Consider the following 19,118-nt stretch of genomic DNA (forward strand, 5'->3'; position numbering starts at 1 on the left):
TTTTATAATGTTTTATAATCTCTTCAAACAGAAGATCTTTTTGTAGCACTATGTGCATCAAAACTGCAAACAAAAGTAATAATGTAAAATGTGCATTGATAAACAGCAAGGAAAATCACAGATAAAAAGCAAATACGCATTAATTTCCACTTTTATCTTTATCAAATAAATCTATAGCCAAAAATGTTTACCCCTCTATAGAAATGGACATTTTGAAATTTGTTAATCCTTCTTCTGAGACTTTTTTTTCTATAACCTGTCTTATTGCAGAAACAAAGGAAACATAATAAAGGTGGTTTGAAAACTGGGATGGGTGGGTCAGCAGTCAAAGGCCTATTAAGGCTGTCAGTACAAATATGAAAATGTCAATTTAGGTGGAGAGAGCATAGGGACAACCTCATCAACGCACAACTTCAATCAATCAATCAAAGGACATAAGTTTTTATAGGACATATTCCAGTTGTATCCTTTCAAGTTTTGGGACAAAAATAATTCCAAATCTCCTATGACAGAATGTGTTTCTAAGCAAACATTTATATTTTTTATTCATACAGATCACATTAAGCATTAAGAAAAATCCTTCATTATTTGATAAACAAAGTTCTTGGAGCTGTGAATTTCAAAATAACAGGACAAAGGAAGTTCTATGCAGTGCAGTGGCTGGTCCACTCTCCTTGATCTGCTCTTGTCCATTTCCAGTGACCAAGTCTTCTGATAGAGGTATTTTTTAATTTATACTTTATCTACAATGTTATGTCAATTCTAGACACCTGTAATTTTTAAAGCATGCCATTAAAAATTATTCAGCAGAATATTGTTTGATGGATAACATATTATGTTATTATTGTTGTTTGGCTCTGTCTATCAAATATAATTATACACTATGTGATATGTTAATTTAAAAATATATCATCATATCATTTTTAATCAGATTTACAGAGTTAAATCTAAAATTTATTACCCAAGCCAGTGTTTTTTTTTGTCTGTTGGATAACCAATGTAATTGAAATGTAAACTGTTTCTTGTGTTACAGTTCCTATTGTGATGAAATATAACACTAAAATCAATTGTTATCCAGAATAAATGCATATATAGAATACTTGTAGTCATTAGCAAGGACCTATTTAAACATATCATTATATTAATTGAAATCAATAACTGGGAATAAACAATGTAGACTAGCATAAAGGGAACTGCTACGGTGTTTTGAAGTGCATTTGTCATAATAGAAATATGGGGTGTGTTACTGCCTTTTAAGGTTACTGACTTTTTAAGGTTGTTACACTGTATGTTATGCCTATCTGATAACTACACTATTTAGTTAATCACTACATTTTCAAATTTTAAAGCTATATAGTAACTTATGACAGTCAGAAAAATAATTATAGAATATTGAATGAAGTAATATTGCTGTTTTTTTGGGGGGCTTATGGTATATCTTCGTTAGATAAATAGTTATATGCTGCCCCATCTTTATTCATTCCAGCAATACTTTTTATGTTGTTTGGGATACCTTAATTTAAATATTTAAATGTAAATACTTTTTATTTGAATCCAATGTGAAAAATAAGTACATTTTAACTAAAAGTTGGGTAAACCTTTTATACAATGATTTCTTAAAAAGATTCCCTTTTAAATTGTAATGTTAATGTTGTAAGAATGGTCAATAACTATAGATTCCAAATGTGTACATATAAATAATATATCTCTACATTCAGAATGCAACATCAAAAATAAGTTTAAATAATCCAGGTTACATTGTGCCTTTCTGATTAATTAATAATAAGAGCTGCTTGGTACTTGCAAGTTTGGTTCTTTGTTAGGAGGAAGGAAATTTTTGTGGTCATCACTGCTCACTGAAAAAAAATTGTGAAAGCATTGTAAAGTGTTGTGTACCCCTATCAGTCAGATATTAGCAAGAAGTGATTCCATCCAGAAAATTGAGAATATGTGGATAGTAGGAAGCACTATGACTAATAGTGAAAGCTCTGACCAACATTTCAATGTGAATTGAAAGTATAAAACATTTACTGCTTTGGGTTTGAGTCTTAATACTTCAACACTTCCTAATTGCTTGTGGGATAGGGTGAGAAGGTTGGAAAGTAGCTGTTTTAGGAGCTTCAAGGGGGTGATCTGCAACCTGAAATGCTAACATTGACTTTTTAATTTATTTTTTTTTAATGTGCATTTTTGCTTATTATTTTAACGATTTGCCTCAATATACAATAATATAGGGTTCATTGTCACAGAGAGGCAGGAAAATTTGTTTGGAAAAAGGCAAGCTAGATTTTTTTCTAAAACACCTGCATCACATTTATTATTATTTCATTTTGTCTTTTAGATATATTGACTGCTAATGCAAAAAGCAACAATGATATAATCACAGAACATTTTCAGTTTAATAATTGCCTACAATATTCACAGTACAGGTAAATGTTCATTTCATGGCTGCTTGCCTTTGTTTACACATTCCTTTTTGGTATTGGATCACCTGCTGGGACTAACTTCATTAGTTTAGTCACAATGCCTTTTATTTTCTATATTGTTTTGCAAGTCACATTATATATTTAATATTCAGTTTAATTCTGTAATGGTTGCCAGGGCAACATCTCCTACTTTTCTCAGCTCCAGCAAAAATGGTAAATACTAACATTTGTAATAATAAAAGCCTCCTTCATCTCAGTCTGGACATTTGATGGTTTAATTAATATACAAAAGACATCACTGCTGGTTTAGTCTATATATCATTTTAATTGATATTTTTGTTTTTTGCCAGCTACAACCTATTTTCAGCTGGTTTTGATGCAGAAATCGAAGAATGTTAAAGTACATGTAAATCATAACCCAATGACACTAAGGGGGTCTATTCATAAAGTAGTAATTCGGACATTCACTAAAACATTCCCTGAGTGAAAACCAATTACTGCCATTCAAACACCTGATTTAATAAAGTTCTCCAAGGCTGGAGAGGATACACTTTCATCAGTGAAGCTGGGTGATCCAGCAAACCTGGAATGGATCTGGCCCAGTATTGAAAACATTTTCCAACAATTAGCAAATGACTTTTAGGAAATCCATTTCACGTTTGCTGGATCACTGATGAAAGTGTATCTTCTCCAGTCTTGGATAACTTGGACCTCTGTAATTGTCAGATTCACTGGTTTATAGTTTTACTATCAACTGGCATGTTTTATTTTTTCACAAAAATATATTTTTACTATTTTTTCTGGTCTACAAATGTATTGGGTTTAGATATATTTTCAACTGAAAATTAATTTGCCATGCTTTAATTTACAAGTTAATTTTATTTGGAGGCTTTGGGAAAAATAAAATCATTATTTGGTAATTGGGTGCTATGTAAAACGTATACTTTTATTACAACATTGTTGAAATATTTTTCTGTTGCAGTTGTTTGGAATGTATATCAAATGGTTGCCTATATTGCACAAAGGAATCTGCATGTAGATCTCCACTGACTAATTGTACTGACACAGCAGATGAGGTAAATATAATGGCTGCTCTGTACATATCACTGCTGTTGTCAGGGATGTAAACTCCCCACTGCAATGGAGGTGGGTAGATAATGGTTATTATAAATATTATCAATAAACCTTACCCAACCTCAAGATGCCGTAACCTAAATGACCTAACAACACAAATAAGTGCAGAAACCTAATTTTACCTGTAAGTACATAAGTTGGTTCTTAAAGTATATATATAAAAACATAAATATAGTACATCTAAAGAAAACAACATTTTTTCCATGCAAGCACAAAAACTACCTGATGATCTTACAAAAATTCTAGTGAGCTCCAGAGTTCTTCTCTAGTGAGCCAGCAGAAATGTCTCTACTGCATGGAAACCTGTAAAAGATAGGACACATGTGCCTCCAGTCTCCAATCATACTATTAGATACACTGCATAGGCATCCTGGTCTTGAAATACACATACACAAGCCAGTGAATAACTCCAATATGCCAAAGTGTTTGAGTTTAACGTATCCATTTTTTTTACTTTTAAATTTAGATCTACTTTCTTTTCTCTCTTTATCTTTCTTTTCAGAAATCGTTATTGATTTCCACAATGGCAGAAAATATACTAATAAAGGCATTACAGTTTTGTGCACATAAACTAAGGAATACAACTAGACAGAACTAGATAACATTGTAGCAAATTAAACAAACACATATTATAATAAGGAGGGTAAACTTACTTTAATGAGAATAAGCTGTTTTAATAAGAAGAGTATTTGCCACTGAAAGATAAATGGGTGTAACTGATATAGATCCTATACATCACCAATAATCATTTTATTACTATTTATTTTACTAATATATTACAAGATTTTATTTGGGGGTGGTGGGTTTACATACTTTACATACTCTAAATATTTAAGAAACTAATAGACCATGTTTCTAACCAAATGATGATTATTTAGTAGAACTACAAAGTTTGTATTTTCTGCACAGATGTGCCATAACATTTTCTAAACATGTAATTGTTACTCCTTCTGCAGGCTTTCCATTGGTGGACTGCACAAAACAATGCTAACCTTGCATATACACCAGGAAGCATACAGTTTCCACTAGTCTATACTAGTTTTAACCTTAAGAATGATGGGGATACAAAGCTGGCTTCTGTATGCTTTTTTTTACCAAAACCTAGATTATAATTTGAATGTATTTGGTTTCAAACAATGACAGACTCTTTGTCCACTTCTTAAATTGTTGTTTGCATAGAGATAGTTTTTCATACTGTTCCTCTGCCATCCCAATATCACCAGGTTTGTAAAAAACACATGGTAAGAATTAAGCAGGGTATCAGCTGATTACAATTATGGGTAAAGCCTCAAGGCTTTTAATATTTATAAGTAATTGTTACTGGCAAAGAATGTGAATGTCCGCACCAAAGCTCATTTGTTTACAGGAATCCGGTGTAACTTTGTTTTCCTTTTTTATTTTTTAATCTTAGGCTGAATGTAAAATCATAGAACGTACAGGAGCCATTGAACCACCACCCAATGTAAGTTTTATGAACTTTTATCGTTTTGTCTCATAACTTTGCCTTTATACTAACCTGTAGCTGCTTTAGAAAGAAAACAAACCATAATTTTGAAATCTTTTGGTTTTGATTCACCTGGAAACAGTTTAGATGATATAAATTATTTGGTTAGGATCTCCATGTTGTTGAGTCCTAGTATAGGGCACCAGACACTTTTGGACACATCAACTCAGAGTGAAGTGCTGTTTGTCATGGTAAATATTTTAGGCCAGTCGCTACTTATTTTTATTAACATATGATAATCTCTACAACTTTGATCTGAATATTTGTTAAGGATATATCTTTTAGAGGTTGGATTAAATCTGAATGTCCAACCACCCTCTATAATCTATGATAAGTTTTAGTGGGATCGGGAAACAGCTCTAACTAACGCTCTTAGGACTGTATTTATAGAACAAGGAATCTGACATTCCCTCAGGCATTCCCTGGGAGGAATAAATTACTGCAATTGAAACACATGAACCTGGAAGATTCCCACCAGGGAATGTTTGAGGGAATATCTGATTCCCTGTTTTATAAATAGAGCCCTTAGAAGTTTACTTGATGAAAACACAACACTTCTTCTGTGTCAGTGGGTGTCATTCACAATAATTGAAAACAACGTTTATTGTTTGTAATGTTTTTAGTGCAGGAAATGTAAATTGTACACACCCCACACCCCAAATTTAGAAAGACCCATGCTTTTACAAAATTAGAACATGCCTTCTATTTTACTTCCTGAAACTGGTAGTTATCATTGGCTGTTTCGTATCTAAAAACATAAACTACTTGTTTAACATTTCAGAGTGGTCAACAGTAACAGTGGGGGTTTTGACAAGCTGCAATATATATATATATATATATATATATATATATAGTCACACCTGCAACAAAAACAATGAATGACACATTTTGGAATTGTACATTTGAATTAAATTTACTAAAATAAAGTAACCAAATACATACAAAAAATTAAAAGTTACCTTCTGATATAAAAACAAATGACAAATTTAAATGATTTGAAGTTGATCTACAATAGCCGACTGGTGGGAAGGGTAGAACTTTGGGAAAGTCAGGTATCTTGCTTGTATATGTCTTAACAAAAACACACTAAAAAAATTACCTAATTTAAAGGGTCCTAAACTCCTAAAAAATGTTTTTAGGTTATTTTTTTCTACATATGATTGATCTTGTAGAATTCTTGCTTGCCACAAAAGTAAACAGAGAGTATAGATCCACTTTAAGGCCAACACAACCTCTTCAGTAAAACACATTAGGCTATTTTTATTAGCATAAACCATGATAGCATTTTTATTATACAGAGATAATATTGTTAAATCTGTGGCAGAAAGTTATATTAGTTCATGCAATAACTGCAACAGATCACAATACATTGAGCAAACATTTGTTCAGAGGAAGCTGTTTTGTTTCCTGTTGGGTATTACCTAAGGAAGTATGATAAGACATTTGCCAAGAACAGTACAAGAGGTATATATTAGTTATTTATTACTGTAAATGTTTTGTAATCATTTTTATTTTACTGATATTAAATTTACTGTCATTCAATGATAAGAGTTTTAAGTTGTCTCTGACCAAAACTTATATAGCAAGAATATAAATTTGAAACTCGGTCAAGTTTCTGTTGATAAATGTGTTCTAAGTGGGATGACTTTTCACTTTCTGACCCTGAAAAAGAATGATTTTAAAAGGAATTTGATTAGGAAATGTGCATTGCATTTCCATGGCAAAAGCCAACAAATAAAATAAAAACTAATAGAAAAGAAAAGGTCACATGACAAGCTCTCCTCTAAATACAGAGCTTTCTCTATTGTATTAGCTGTCAGTAAGTGTTAAGTGTAAGTGTGCAGGTCATGGTGTGTGTATCCTAGCAGAATATAATGGAAAGAGGCTAGTGATAGATTGTTCTTTAAAGTACCGTACTTGTCTATGGATATAATATCTAGCCTGCACACCACAGTTAATTAAAAAAACACGACCTATAGGTCCTTCCTGTTTATTTATTTTTTTTAGCAGAGGAATGGTGAAAAGTACAGTAGGAGAACATGTTGATGTCCAATGGTTCTAGTAGTTATAAGGAGATGCTTATAGCTGTTGTGCTCACTTTAGAAACTGTGCATGGTGCCTTATACAACAACAGGGTTGCACATGACAAAACCTAGCTTTTTTTTTACAATAATATTTTACCAGAACCACTGTTTTCTTTAATACAAAATATGCCAATAAAACGGGTAAAAAATGGTTCAAATGTAATTGCCCCAATAAATTTTTTTGTGGTAATTCCACTTCTTTTTTTACTGGGGTTGTAGCATAAAATGTCTTCTTTCATACCCTAGGTAAAGGTTGAATCTGTACACCCTAACAGGATTACCTCTGCAGGCAAAAGAAAAGTCCTAATAACTGGAGAGAATTTGCAGAATCTGTCAAGAATGTTTTTAGTAGGTGCCATCAGCTGTAAGCCACAACAGTAAGTAGAAATGCACCATTTTTGTTTAACATAGAGACACTAATCAGGTATCTACAGTACTATGCTACCATACAGGGCTGCCATCAAAAATTTCTGGTCCTCTTGTAAACTTTCCGTCCCTCTATATCTAAAAGTTCCAGCTATTAGTGGTTGTATAACTTCAGATGGAGTTGATTTTGACTCAGATTGGAGCTATTTTGACCTTGGATTAGAACTTGAAATTTATGCAATCCAATTTTCAATCTCACACTACAACGGTAATACTGACAGGTATAGTAGGCCTCAGCCAATCCTGCTACCAGACATTGACAAGTTTAGTAGACCCTGGACATGACAGCTAAGCAATACTAGTCAGTTTTCTAGACCACTGTGACCATATTTGATCCAAGTCAGAATTGCAATGTTTAGGTTTGGGTGGGAAGAAGCTATAGTTGGGTGGTCAAAAAATAGGCAGGGCAACACACAACACAATTAGTGCTTTGTGTCATAGGTATCCAGTAACCCCTATAATTGTGTCAGATTTTTGCTGCCCCCCCTGGTGTCTGTGTAGTGTGACCCCCGCGCTTTGTAAAGAGTGTAATCACTTCTAGGGGTGTAATAGTGTAATCAATATAGTGTAACAAGTTACGTTTAGTTCACATTAGTGGTGAAAAAAACATGGAATGTATTGCTCCTGAGTGCTTACTGGCAACCAATAGGCACATAGAAATGATAACAGATAGTAATTGCTAGGCTTTTTGGTAGGTGGCTGTAAAGACTAGCGAAGCATTGTGTTTTTTTTTCCACTTTTTTAATTAAAAACTGTTTGGAAAAAAAAAAGAGCGTGTGAAAAAAACCAAAAAACGGAAGCATTTGTTGCAATGTTAACCAATTTTTGCACAGAATTTAAGCAGTAAAATGGTTTAAAGGCTCTTTCAAAAACCATGTGGAATGAACCTCAGACTAGAGGTGGGGTTGCAATGCAGGTAACACTTCCTCACACACATGAACTGCTGTCTTGAAGGATATGTTACATGTAGCATCAGCCTATTAGAGATATCCGATCTTTAAAAAAATATAAATTTAAAATATGGTCAATCTGGTTTAAATATATACGGTCTTTAAAAAAACAATTCCCTAATCAATCTAATTTATGATCTCTTCTTGTGATACATACAGATATTTAGAATCCATACATATGGAGATGGAATTGAATAAGAGCTTACTAAATCAATTTAACAGAGAATTGTTGGAGTGATCATATTGAATGATTGCTTCTATGATCTTATTAATATTTGTTACCACCTTAACTCATCAGGCAAAATACATTATTATTGTAGAGGGCCATGGACTGTTGTATGCAATATTGTATGTCACGGACTTACAGCTGTCATGCAGAGATGCATGGGATATAAGGCTGACTGAACAGAACAATTTGGGAGATAACACATTTTACTTGTATGCGTTTAAACTTGATTGTTTGACTGGCGTTCATATTAAATTCTTAAAATTTAATATGAATAATAAATAATTAATAAATAAATGTTATTTTTATTGTTTATTAGAGTTCAAATTAAAAGAGATGAATACTGGAACAACACACATGCGTTTATCTCCTTGCCCAAAGCAGAAAAACAAATGAAACAATTATGTGTTCATTTTGATGGAAGGTGTCACCAAGGCTTGAACATTGTTTACGAATTATTGCCTACATGTTCTGTGAATTTTCCAAATTTTGTGTGGTTGAGGTAAAATATTTTAAAGTTATTTTGGTTATCTTTACATCTGCAAGCTACAGTTAAAAAAATATTTCCTTACCTGACCCGATCTCTGTTTTTTCCGTGCTCTTGCACTTTAGTTATATATATATATATATACTGGTAATCTAAAATGTATGACCACAAACTCTACAAAATTATCAGCCCTCAAAATCCCAGAAATGTTATTTGATTTATTACAAAACTTTTCAAATGTTTGCAAGCTGTGATAGAGACAATAAGGTGGACATAATAAAGTATTATAGGCATTTGACTTTTATATTTCTGTTATACGTACAGTATTTGTTTATTTACCTTGATTTCTCATATTTTTCATGCAAACTTTTCTTTTTCTTGTGCCTTATTCCAAGAGCCATAAATGAGATACACTAACGTTTCGTTAAACCTTTTCACTATAACAATCATAGGTCACATACAAATACACACAAGCGATGTGTTTTTAGACTAGGTCCAGCTGATTTCTAGACACAAGATAGTATTACAGATCATTAGAAAGCAACTGTATATTGTCACTTTCCATCAGTACTGAAAAGTAAAGACCTCATTCTCTACATACTTAGCACATCAGTTTTCTATCCTCTCCTTTTAAGGAAGTATTTATCACATTATCATATAATGATATATTGTGTACTTTGTGTTTAAAGCAGCTATCTCTGTATTGCATCTGATATCTATGTATTTTCTGTTTAGTGGTGGACGAAAACTCTTACTATCTGGAAAGGGCCTGAATCTTGTGGATAAGTTTAGCAAAACAGGAAGCAAATTTGTTCACAAAGTAAGTCTTGCAAAATTATACATGCCAAACAGAAAAATGTTCTCCCATAACACAAATGGTTACAAACTCTTACAGAGCTGATCGGATGCAATTTTTATTTCATTGTATATTCATAGTAGGTCCTTTCTATATAAACTATTGTTGTTATTATCACTATAAACTGGTGTGTTTTCTAAATACCGAGAACCCAGAACCTCTCTAACCTGTCTTTAAGTCTGGAAGCAGGGTGACCAACATAGCTGGGATAGAGCAAGTAGATTCAAAGATATTTACTGCTTATGGTGCCCCAAATTGTATTTACAAGCATCTTACATAATGGGTCATTTAAGCTCTGCTTTGCCTCACCCAATGTCTGCACCAGATCTGGATGCGGGTGCTGAATATACTGCTAAGTTTCAAGAAAGTTGTGGGACTTTAACGGCATACATATATCATCACAATAAATCATACGGTAATAAAATTATAAAACTACACTTTATTTAGGACAGTTAAAATACCCTAAAGAGTGATTAAATAATCAATTTACATAACCAAATAGATTTGTAGTCTCAAAAAACATTCGGTCTTAATTAGCTTTCCACACATTTTGCGGAACATAGTCCACTTCCTCAGGAAAATAGAGACACCTATGATCTTTCGAAATTCATGTGTCCACATGGAATGAAGCGGCTGTTTCACAGAATGATAGTTTAGGAAGACCACCCCGATCACAGCAGGATAGAATTTAATCTGATGTTAATTCACAGTAACCTCCACCTGAGTTTGCAATCATTCACTAAAAGATTCTGATAGCTGTTAGGAACATTTCTTCCTAATGGTAAAATTACTTCCAAAATGGTCACAAAAGAGCTTTGCAAAACTAGCAGCCGTATGCAAACATCCACACCATATGCAGAGGTCTATTTTGATATGCAGAGTGCTTTTTGGATATGTAAGTTGATTCTTTTCTTAGTGTATTTTTTATAAATTTTGTTACCGTATGATTTATTGTGCCCTAACCTATAATGCCCTACGTTAAAGTCCCACAACGTTCTTCCAAAAAATGTACTATATATAAATAGGGATGTGGCAGCAGTTGATTATACATCCAGGATAACTCTATTGTTGTGTACTGCTAAGCTTCAACCATTTAAAAAAAAAAAATACAGGAATACTGTCTTTCCAAAATAAAACAGCTGAGAGCTATATTATGGGGAAAATGGAATAACTGATGCCAATGTAAAGTAAAAAAGGAATTTTATGATCTGGAATCTTCTCCAATGCCTATCCTAAAATAGGCGCAATATATGCCCATCCTAAAAAGCCCGATTCACACCAAAACTTTTTTTGTTTTGTATAGACTTGAGAAGCATAAATAATTTATGATTTTTTTATTTAATGCTAGCCCTGACTCCATTTGAGAACTTTCACTTCCTCTCCTTCTGACAGCCTGCAAAGGAGAAATGAGAGAACTGGTGGTAACTGGAACAGGAAGCCACAGACAGTAATAATTGTGCTATACAAGCTTTAACCCTTCCACATTTTACAAAATGAAAGGGTCCTGTTGCAGTCTTTTTTTCTATTGGGTAAATTTTTAGGGGAAATTTGCCCAGTGGGTACACAAGCTACAGTTAAAAAAATATTTGACCAGATATGGGCTTTCATCTAACAGGATCTAGCATCATGGTTCAGACAAATTTGTTAGCAAAAGTACTTGCAAGATCATAACCATATTAAGGGGTTATATTATTTCAATAGTGCATAGGTTGGTGATTTGTCAAACTAATAGGGTTTATTGCAAAGTACCTAAAGCTATTAGTCTATATTTACACCAAAACTCTAATACATACAAGCTTACCAAATGTACTTATGGCACATAGAATGTCCCAGTGCTGACATGGAAAAATGAAATGCACCTTTCTATACATACCCAACATTCAGAAATGTTTGCTTTGCCTTCAACAGGACTTTGAATGTTTGAAAAATGATACACACTGCTATTTTATAGCTGAACGACTAAGTGAAACCAATCAAATTGTCAACATAAGTCTTCATATTGAAGAAAATATTGTAACATGTGGATCAATACATTACAAGGCGGATCCTATTTTCACTTCTTTTATTGCAATTGATGCACATGACACCATTGAAGTGAGAATAAAGGCAAGTATTCTATGATTTAATCACATCATGGGTATTGTTTGGTAGTATTCAAATTGTTTTATAAAAAAAAAAAGATACTGTAAAAAATATACCTGTTAATACTTGGATTTTTAAACACTTAGTATTCCCAAAACTGGATAATTTGGGCAAAGATAGGGTCTGCACTATGGAGCTAAATGAATTTCTATAGCTCTTTATTCCCTCTGTGGTGAGATCTCTCTGCCCTAGTTCTTGCCCAGCTTGGACACTTACTTTTAATGCTGGAGTGTGTGTCTTTCATAGTTATTGACATCATTTTATTCCATTACCTAAAAAGATCAAATACAAATTTAAAAGGATGAGCCAGACTCCCTCAACATGTGTGCAAATTTGCACACTCCAATGCAGAGAAGTCCCCGAGAAGCGTAAGAAATTATTCCATCATAGTAGTTGGTTCAGTAAATATTTTTCTTCCTCATTCGTTATAAGAGTTTCCCCATCATACCTACAGAAATATAGGGATTAGGGCTCAAAGTTTCCCCTTGGGAGGGAGTCTTGAGTAATTCTGTCCTAGCTTTTCTGCTCTGATCTTCTGTTTAGCAGAGCACACAAAACACGTATCTGCTGAACTTAGTAGATTCTCAGTAGCACTGAGCATAGCTCATTGAGATTTCTCATGGAATTTCTGCTCTCTGTGATGTAATACCACAAATCACATGAAATGATGTAGAGCAGGGGTGTCAAACCCTGGCCCAGGGGCCAAATCATTCCCCCAACGTCCTTTTTTTTGGCCCTCAAATGAATCCTAAATATGAACTGCAGCTGATCCGCTACTGCATTGAAATAGTGCCGCTACTACAATTCCAGGCATCATTTACGTCTATAGACCAGCGGCCCTTCTGCCTATGCGTGGCCCTGCATTGGACTGTTTCATAGACACAAACAATGCCGGGTACTTTAGTAGCAGCGCTATTTCAATGAAGAGGGAGTCCTAGCGGCGGGCCACACATCAGATTTAGCCCTGCATTTGGCTGTGTCTGGCATTTCCAGCACTCCCCCTCAGCTGTACTTTTCCGTGCTACTTCAAGGCATTAACTTAAATGGTTGGATTTTCATAGAAGAATATTGTTAATATTATTGTTAACCTGCGCAAAAGGTTACCAGTCAAATTTAACTCAGAAGGCTACAAATAGAGAAAGAGGCATAAGATTTTTTCTTAAATAAAAAAAGAAAAATTATGCCTCTTTCTCTATTATAGGCTTGTTCCAGATTGATTGTGAAGCAAAACCTCTTTGTTTCCATATAAAAAGGCTTTATATCTAATGAGAAGGAAATATTTCCTCAATTTTTTTCAATAAACTTTAAGGTTGGCCTGTAACTTTGTCTAAGCTCTGTGTATTTGAGTTTGACACCCCTGTTGTAGAAAAACCATGAGAAGTTGTGCTGTGTTCAGCTCTATCCAAAATTCAGCACTTCCTCATGTCAACTGTTGCACAATATTCAAACATGACAGAAAGACAGATAAAGTTAAAAAGTTACAATTTCTAATTTAGACATCACTTACATTTGTAAGATAAACTTATAATGTACATTACACAATGTAAATCACATTTAAGAACATCCAATTTTTTTTTTATTTTTGTGTGCATGTTATATGAGGCATTTTATAATAGATAACATAAACATATCTGACGGTAAAATACCTATATACTCAGCTATGGAAGATGTTTCACTTTAGCTTTCTTGTTATCTTTTTGTATTATGGCATGATTTAAGTTCTGATAACATCAGAAAAAAAGAGGAAATTGCTTAACTGGGTGCCTTATCAGTAGGTTTGTGTTACAATCATTATTGTTTAGGAAAATCAATTCGGAAGTAAAAGGAATATTTTTAATTATTTGTTTAACAAGCATTTCAAGTTTAATTCTAGCATTTAGTTTAAAAAGTAAAGAAGTGTATAATGACATTTTTTATTTATTTGAAATATAATGAGTCTGTTTGTGCACCTAGAGAATTTTATCAATTTTTAATTTTTACCAGTATAACTCACCGAACTGATGTTATTTGATTTAATAAGCTGTAATATATATGTGTTCGGGGGACTGACTGCTATGCCTTCTGACATGTAATATTTGCCACATTGATAGGGGATCTGAGGACTGACTAGTGGCTTCAGAACTAAGTAATGTATGTTCATTTTATAGCTCATCTTCCAAGAGGTAAAAAATACATTTTCAATTAAGGACCCCTATTACACCTTTGTACAAAGTAAGATATCTATGCTATTTTGCCATCAGTGCATTTGTTTTGCTTTTCATGTACATTTAAAATAAATGACAACACATAAAAGCAGTGTGTTGTGTGTTACAGTCCCCTATGGTAATGCATGTTAAAATATAGATTTTAGAGTGTAAATGCACAATAAAATGTAAATCTTACTTTATGTTTTCTGGCCTCTAGCCCAACAATTTCTTTCTTTCCCACTTTCCCTATCCAAGTCAACTCGCCACTAAGAAGATCAGTTATTTAAGGTATACTTGGATAAAGACACAAAAAGACAACTGTCTCCCTTTTTACAAGTACATCCATACCTAACCAGGGAAAAAATGTGACCATGCAGAAATTCAGACCAGTCTGCACAAAGAGGAAACAATATTGTGCCACTATATTCAGTCAAACTCCCTTTAACTGCATGTATAGTAAAATAATCTCTCTCTAAATATATTTATATATATATATATAGTGATACTTTTGGTATTGTTTTCTTTTGCCAGTAAGACATGAGATATGTTGACCATATGATATGCTTATCAGATGGTACATTACCAGCTTTCTTAGCTTGGTAAAATGTTGCAAGTTTTTTAGATATGTATCGCCATTTAACCTGTGTAACCACTTCCTTAAAACAATTCATCCAAAAACCTACCACAGTAAAAAGGTTATTCTAATTGTTTCCACAGAAAAAAAAAGATGATCTGCACATTCGAGCTGACGAGATTCAAGTTTTTGTAAATTCAAATTTAACCTGTGAAGTGCGGAATATAACAGAATGGGCTGATGAAGATATAGTATTTTGTAAAGCTAAACAGGATTTATCTAAAAAAATAGATGTGAATAAAATAGTAGTAAAGGTAAGTTTTAAGAGTGGATAACAATCTGCATAAATGCTTGTATTTATTATGGTTTCCATGTTAAATATATTGTAAAACTGGGGAAAGTCTTGAAATCAGAATGTTGAAGCTTTTTTGCAGTCACCCATTTGGGTTTTTACTTGACTTTCAGTACATCAGATCTCAGACCACTATGAACACTACATCACTTTTGCCTATTGTGGCTGTGATATGAAAAGAATGTTGCAGGGGCCTACATATCTAATCTAAAAGCAGGTTTAAAGCTACAACTGTTGCTAGAACTACAACTGTTGCATTGCTACAACTCCAATGCAAAAAAACACTGTTAAAGTCAAAGGTGTAGTTGCAAAAAAAATAAAGGGGGCATGGTTTTTGCCCACCCCACTACACCCCTACCTGTGTCACTCAAAGGGGAAGACACCTCAACCAGAGAGACATCTAATACCAGACCCCGCCCACTCTCTCATCGTTACATCCAGAGACACACCCCACCCCTTGCCCGTAGCCTATGATCAGTAGAGGGGACATGGTCTGAGGCTATGGCCAATGTGCCTCCCAGCGGGGTCCTTTTCCTGACCCCGCGGGGGGGGGCAGACTGGCCAGAACAACAGACCACCAAAGATTTTGTAAAAAAACAGTGGGCACGCATGTACACCCCCCAAAAAAAGTGAGGGCGTGGGTGTGGAGCCCCACTACACCCCTGGTTGAAGTAATATACTGTATAATAACTGTTTTGTCCAACAATTGTTTTGAAATTTTACTCACATGTCACACTACACATCCAGGCAGATGCCAAACTTTACTTTTTAGTTCAACAATACAGTTTTCAATTTCACTTCTTTGTCTGTTTTTTGAAAAATTATTTAGTATTATCACCTTTGGCTAATAATTAAAAGGTCACCAGGAACTAATAAAGCTAACTCAGAATGTAACAGTGATGTTCGGTTGCAAAAGTCTGTGATTGGCAATAATACCCTACAGAAAATGATTTTAGTAATCACTAAATAAATATACATTTCAACTGTATATCTAGCTTCCTGTCCATGGTAGCAACTAAAGCCTCTGCAGCAATTCTTCCTCCTACGCTGCATCTTTTAAAATACAAATCAGCAAACATAACCATGTGACCTGATTACCCTGCTACCATTTCTTGTAGCAGGGTAACCAAAATCAACAACATAGCCCCATTCTTGGTGTAATCAGGTCTGAATATATGTTAAAACTTTATTTAAATGGTTAGCCAAAAGAGAAGGAAATGCAGTGGATTGAATTTTGGTCTCTCTGTTGGGCAGTATTGATGTCTCTAAGCAAACTATTATGACTGTTGTGCATTGTTTCTGATTATGTTTTTAACAAAGATATTTATTACGGTTTGCTGGCATTTTATAATTATTTATAAAATAATGTTATATGCCCTAAAAGTCCAATTAGTTTTTTGTTGTTGTATCAAGAATCTACACCAGCATTTTTACAACAATTTACACTTCAAACATTTTTAAATTTAAATTTAAAGTTTTACCACCTATGCAGACTTCCTGACACCAAAGATATGATTATGTTACTAGAACAGGGTGGTTCATCAAATTTCACACCTCCTGCTCTTGGACAAAAAATATCTGTGTTAGATTCCATGGTGATTGAATTAAGGTGTTTGTACTGTGTGGATATAAATTCTGGGTATTACCCACACGGCGAAAATGTTTTGAGAGCTGCGAAACTCATTCATCATTTAAGTCCAGTTGAATGTGACTAACTACTACAAAAAATATCTCATCAGGTTAGGGCTCTGACCCTAGATTTATTCCTCTCATGCCAGCATGTACAGTTGTATTCAACATTGATTACACAATTGTCGTTTTTCGTATGGGTGTGCTTAATCTTGTATATATATATATATATCCTAAAATATATATTTACATATATATTTGTAAGGACAAGGGTAGGGGGCTCACTAATTTACTTATGGCTTCACTTACATTTATTTTGTTCAAAATGAATTTTAACTGTACAATAACAAAGGGGCTGATAAGGAAATTATATATAAATAATATATTGGTTTTTGGCACTTTTTAAAATATTTAAAATTTTGACTTTTTTATTGTATATTCCAAGAGTTTCTCCTCATTCTGGTGCATTGACTTTCACTTTTCTCTTGTATTGCTAATATTATATGTATGTATCTAATGTACCAATGCTCCTTCCAGGAGAATGACTTACAAAATAAGGAAGCTAGGATGAACACAATAACCTCAGAGCAGTTACAAAGTTACATAGTTAGTTAATTTGAAAAAAGACATAAGTCCATCTAGTTCAACCACTAGGGAAATAAACCTATCCCGGCTTAAAAAAAACCTATAGACATAGTTGATCCAGAGGAAGGTAAAAAATTGAATCAACAGGGGAAAAAGTTGTTCCTGAACTTGTGAGGCTGAACTTGTGAGTACTGTAAAGCCTTAATACCCAGTTATATTCTGTGCTTCTTGAAAAGCATCCAGCTTTTTCCTAAAGCAATCTATAGTAGTTGCTGAAACTACTTCCTGAGGGAGCCGATTCCACATTTTCACAGACCTTACAGTGAAGAATCCCTTCCTTATCCACAGCTTAAACTTCTTTTCCTCCAGACGCAAAGAGTGCCCTCTTGTTCTTTGTAATGATCTCAAAGTGAATAATGGGGAAGAGAGTTCTCTATATGGACCATTTATATATTTATACAGGGTGATCATATCTGCCCTTAAACGTCTCTTCTCAAGGGAGAATAGATTCAGTTCAGCTAATCTCTCCTCATAGCTGAGCTCCTCCATTCCTTTTGGTAGTTTAGTATTTTTGTTTTATGTCATAAATATCAGCTCACATGTCTATTCTAAAAGATTTTATATTCTGGTGCACCACCTAATTTCACCTTTTTGTTTTATAAAGGTAGTGTTGGGAAGCTATACACAGGAACTAACGAAAGTTACATGGATTTCCTATTACATATATATCCTTCTAGTTATTCCTGTTCTATTAGGTGTAGTTATTGGTAAGTGCAATCTAATAAAGAAGAACTCTAATCTGAATGTAATTTATGCATTGGCATTTTACCATTACAGTGTCCGTTGTGTCAGTTCTTTATTATTGCTTGGTTGTGAAAGCATTGATCATAGAAGAATGAACAGTCCTAGGAGCCTAACACAAATCTGATAGAATAATGTCTGTGTTTTCCTGTCCATGTGACAGGATGTCAAAAACTCAGTGAAACATGACAAAGAACATAAGAGATTACATTCTGTGAAATATGCCATCACTATTATTTCTTATACACATAAAAGTTCTACAAGTAAATAATTAAGCTTCAAAGTATTTTTCAGTCATTTGAGGCAATTATTATTATTATTATTATTATTATTAATAATATACAGTATTTATACAGCACCAACAAATTACACAGTGTTATAAATCAAATAGGGGTTGCAAAGGCTGTTCAGGTACATGTTCAGGACAAAAGAAGACGGGTAGGCAAGTTTTAAGGTTGGTTTTAAGTGCTCTTTTAAATGAACAGAAAATAGGAGCAAGCCGAATAGGTTGAGGAAGACCATTGCAGAGAGTCGGGGCACCTCTGAAAAGTCTTGGAGCCGTGTGTGTGATGAGGTTATGAGTGAGGAAGTCATTAGTAGGTCATCGGAGGAGCAGAGGGAGCGGCTAGGGGAGTATTTTTCTATCAGGTCAGAAAAATAAGTGGGACAGGAACTGTGGAGGGATTTGAAGGCAAAGAAAGGGAGCTTGAATTTGATTCTAAGATAAAATAGAAGCCAATGAGAAGAACTACGAAG

At 33.8% G+C, this 19,118-nt stretch overlaps 1 protein-coding gene across 1 annotated transcript in view; it reads left to right on the forward strand.

Moving 5' to 3' along the window:
- PLXNC1 (plexin C1) overlaps positions 1-19,118 on the forward strand; it is a 67,515-nt gene that overhangs the window by 13,602 nt on the left and 34,795 nt on the right. Inside the window, exons 4-13 of the mRNA XM_072399020.1 lie at positions 555-720; positions 2,342-2,429; positions 3,409-3,502; positions 4,972-5,022; positions 7,395-7,525; positions 9,070-9,252; positions 9,973-10,057; positions 12,002-12,199; positions 15,139-15,309; positions 18,226-18,328. Of these exons, the coding sequence (XP_072255121.1) occupies positions 555-720; positions 2,342-2,429; positions 3,409-3,502; positions 4,972-5,022; positions 7,395-7,525; positions 9,070-9,252; positions 9,973-10,057; positions 12,002-12,199; positions 15,139-15,309; positions 18,226-18,328 (1,270 nt within the window). The remainder of the gene's footprint in view (positions 1-554; positions 721-2,341; positions 2,430-3,408; positions 3,503-4,971; positions 5,023-7,394; positions 7,526-9,069; positions 9,253-9,972; positions 10,058-12,001; positions 12,200-15,138; positions 15,310-18,225; positions 18,329-19,118) is intronic.

Source organism: Pyxicephalus adspersus, chromosome 2 (genome assembly GCF_032062135.1).
Source record: "Pyxicephalus adspersus chromosome 2, UCB_Pads_2.0, whole genome shotgun sequence".
Taxonomy (NCBI): domain Eukaryota; kingdom Metazoa; phylum Chordata; class Amphibia; order Anura; family Pyxicephalidae; genus Pyxicephalus; species Pyxicephalus adspersus.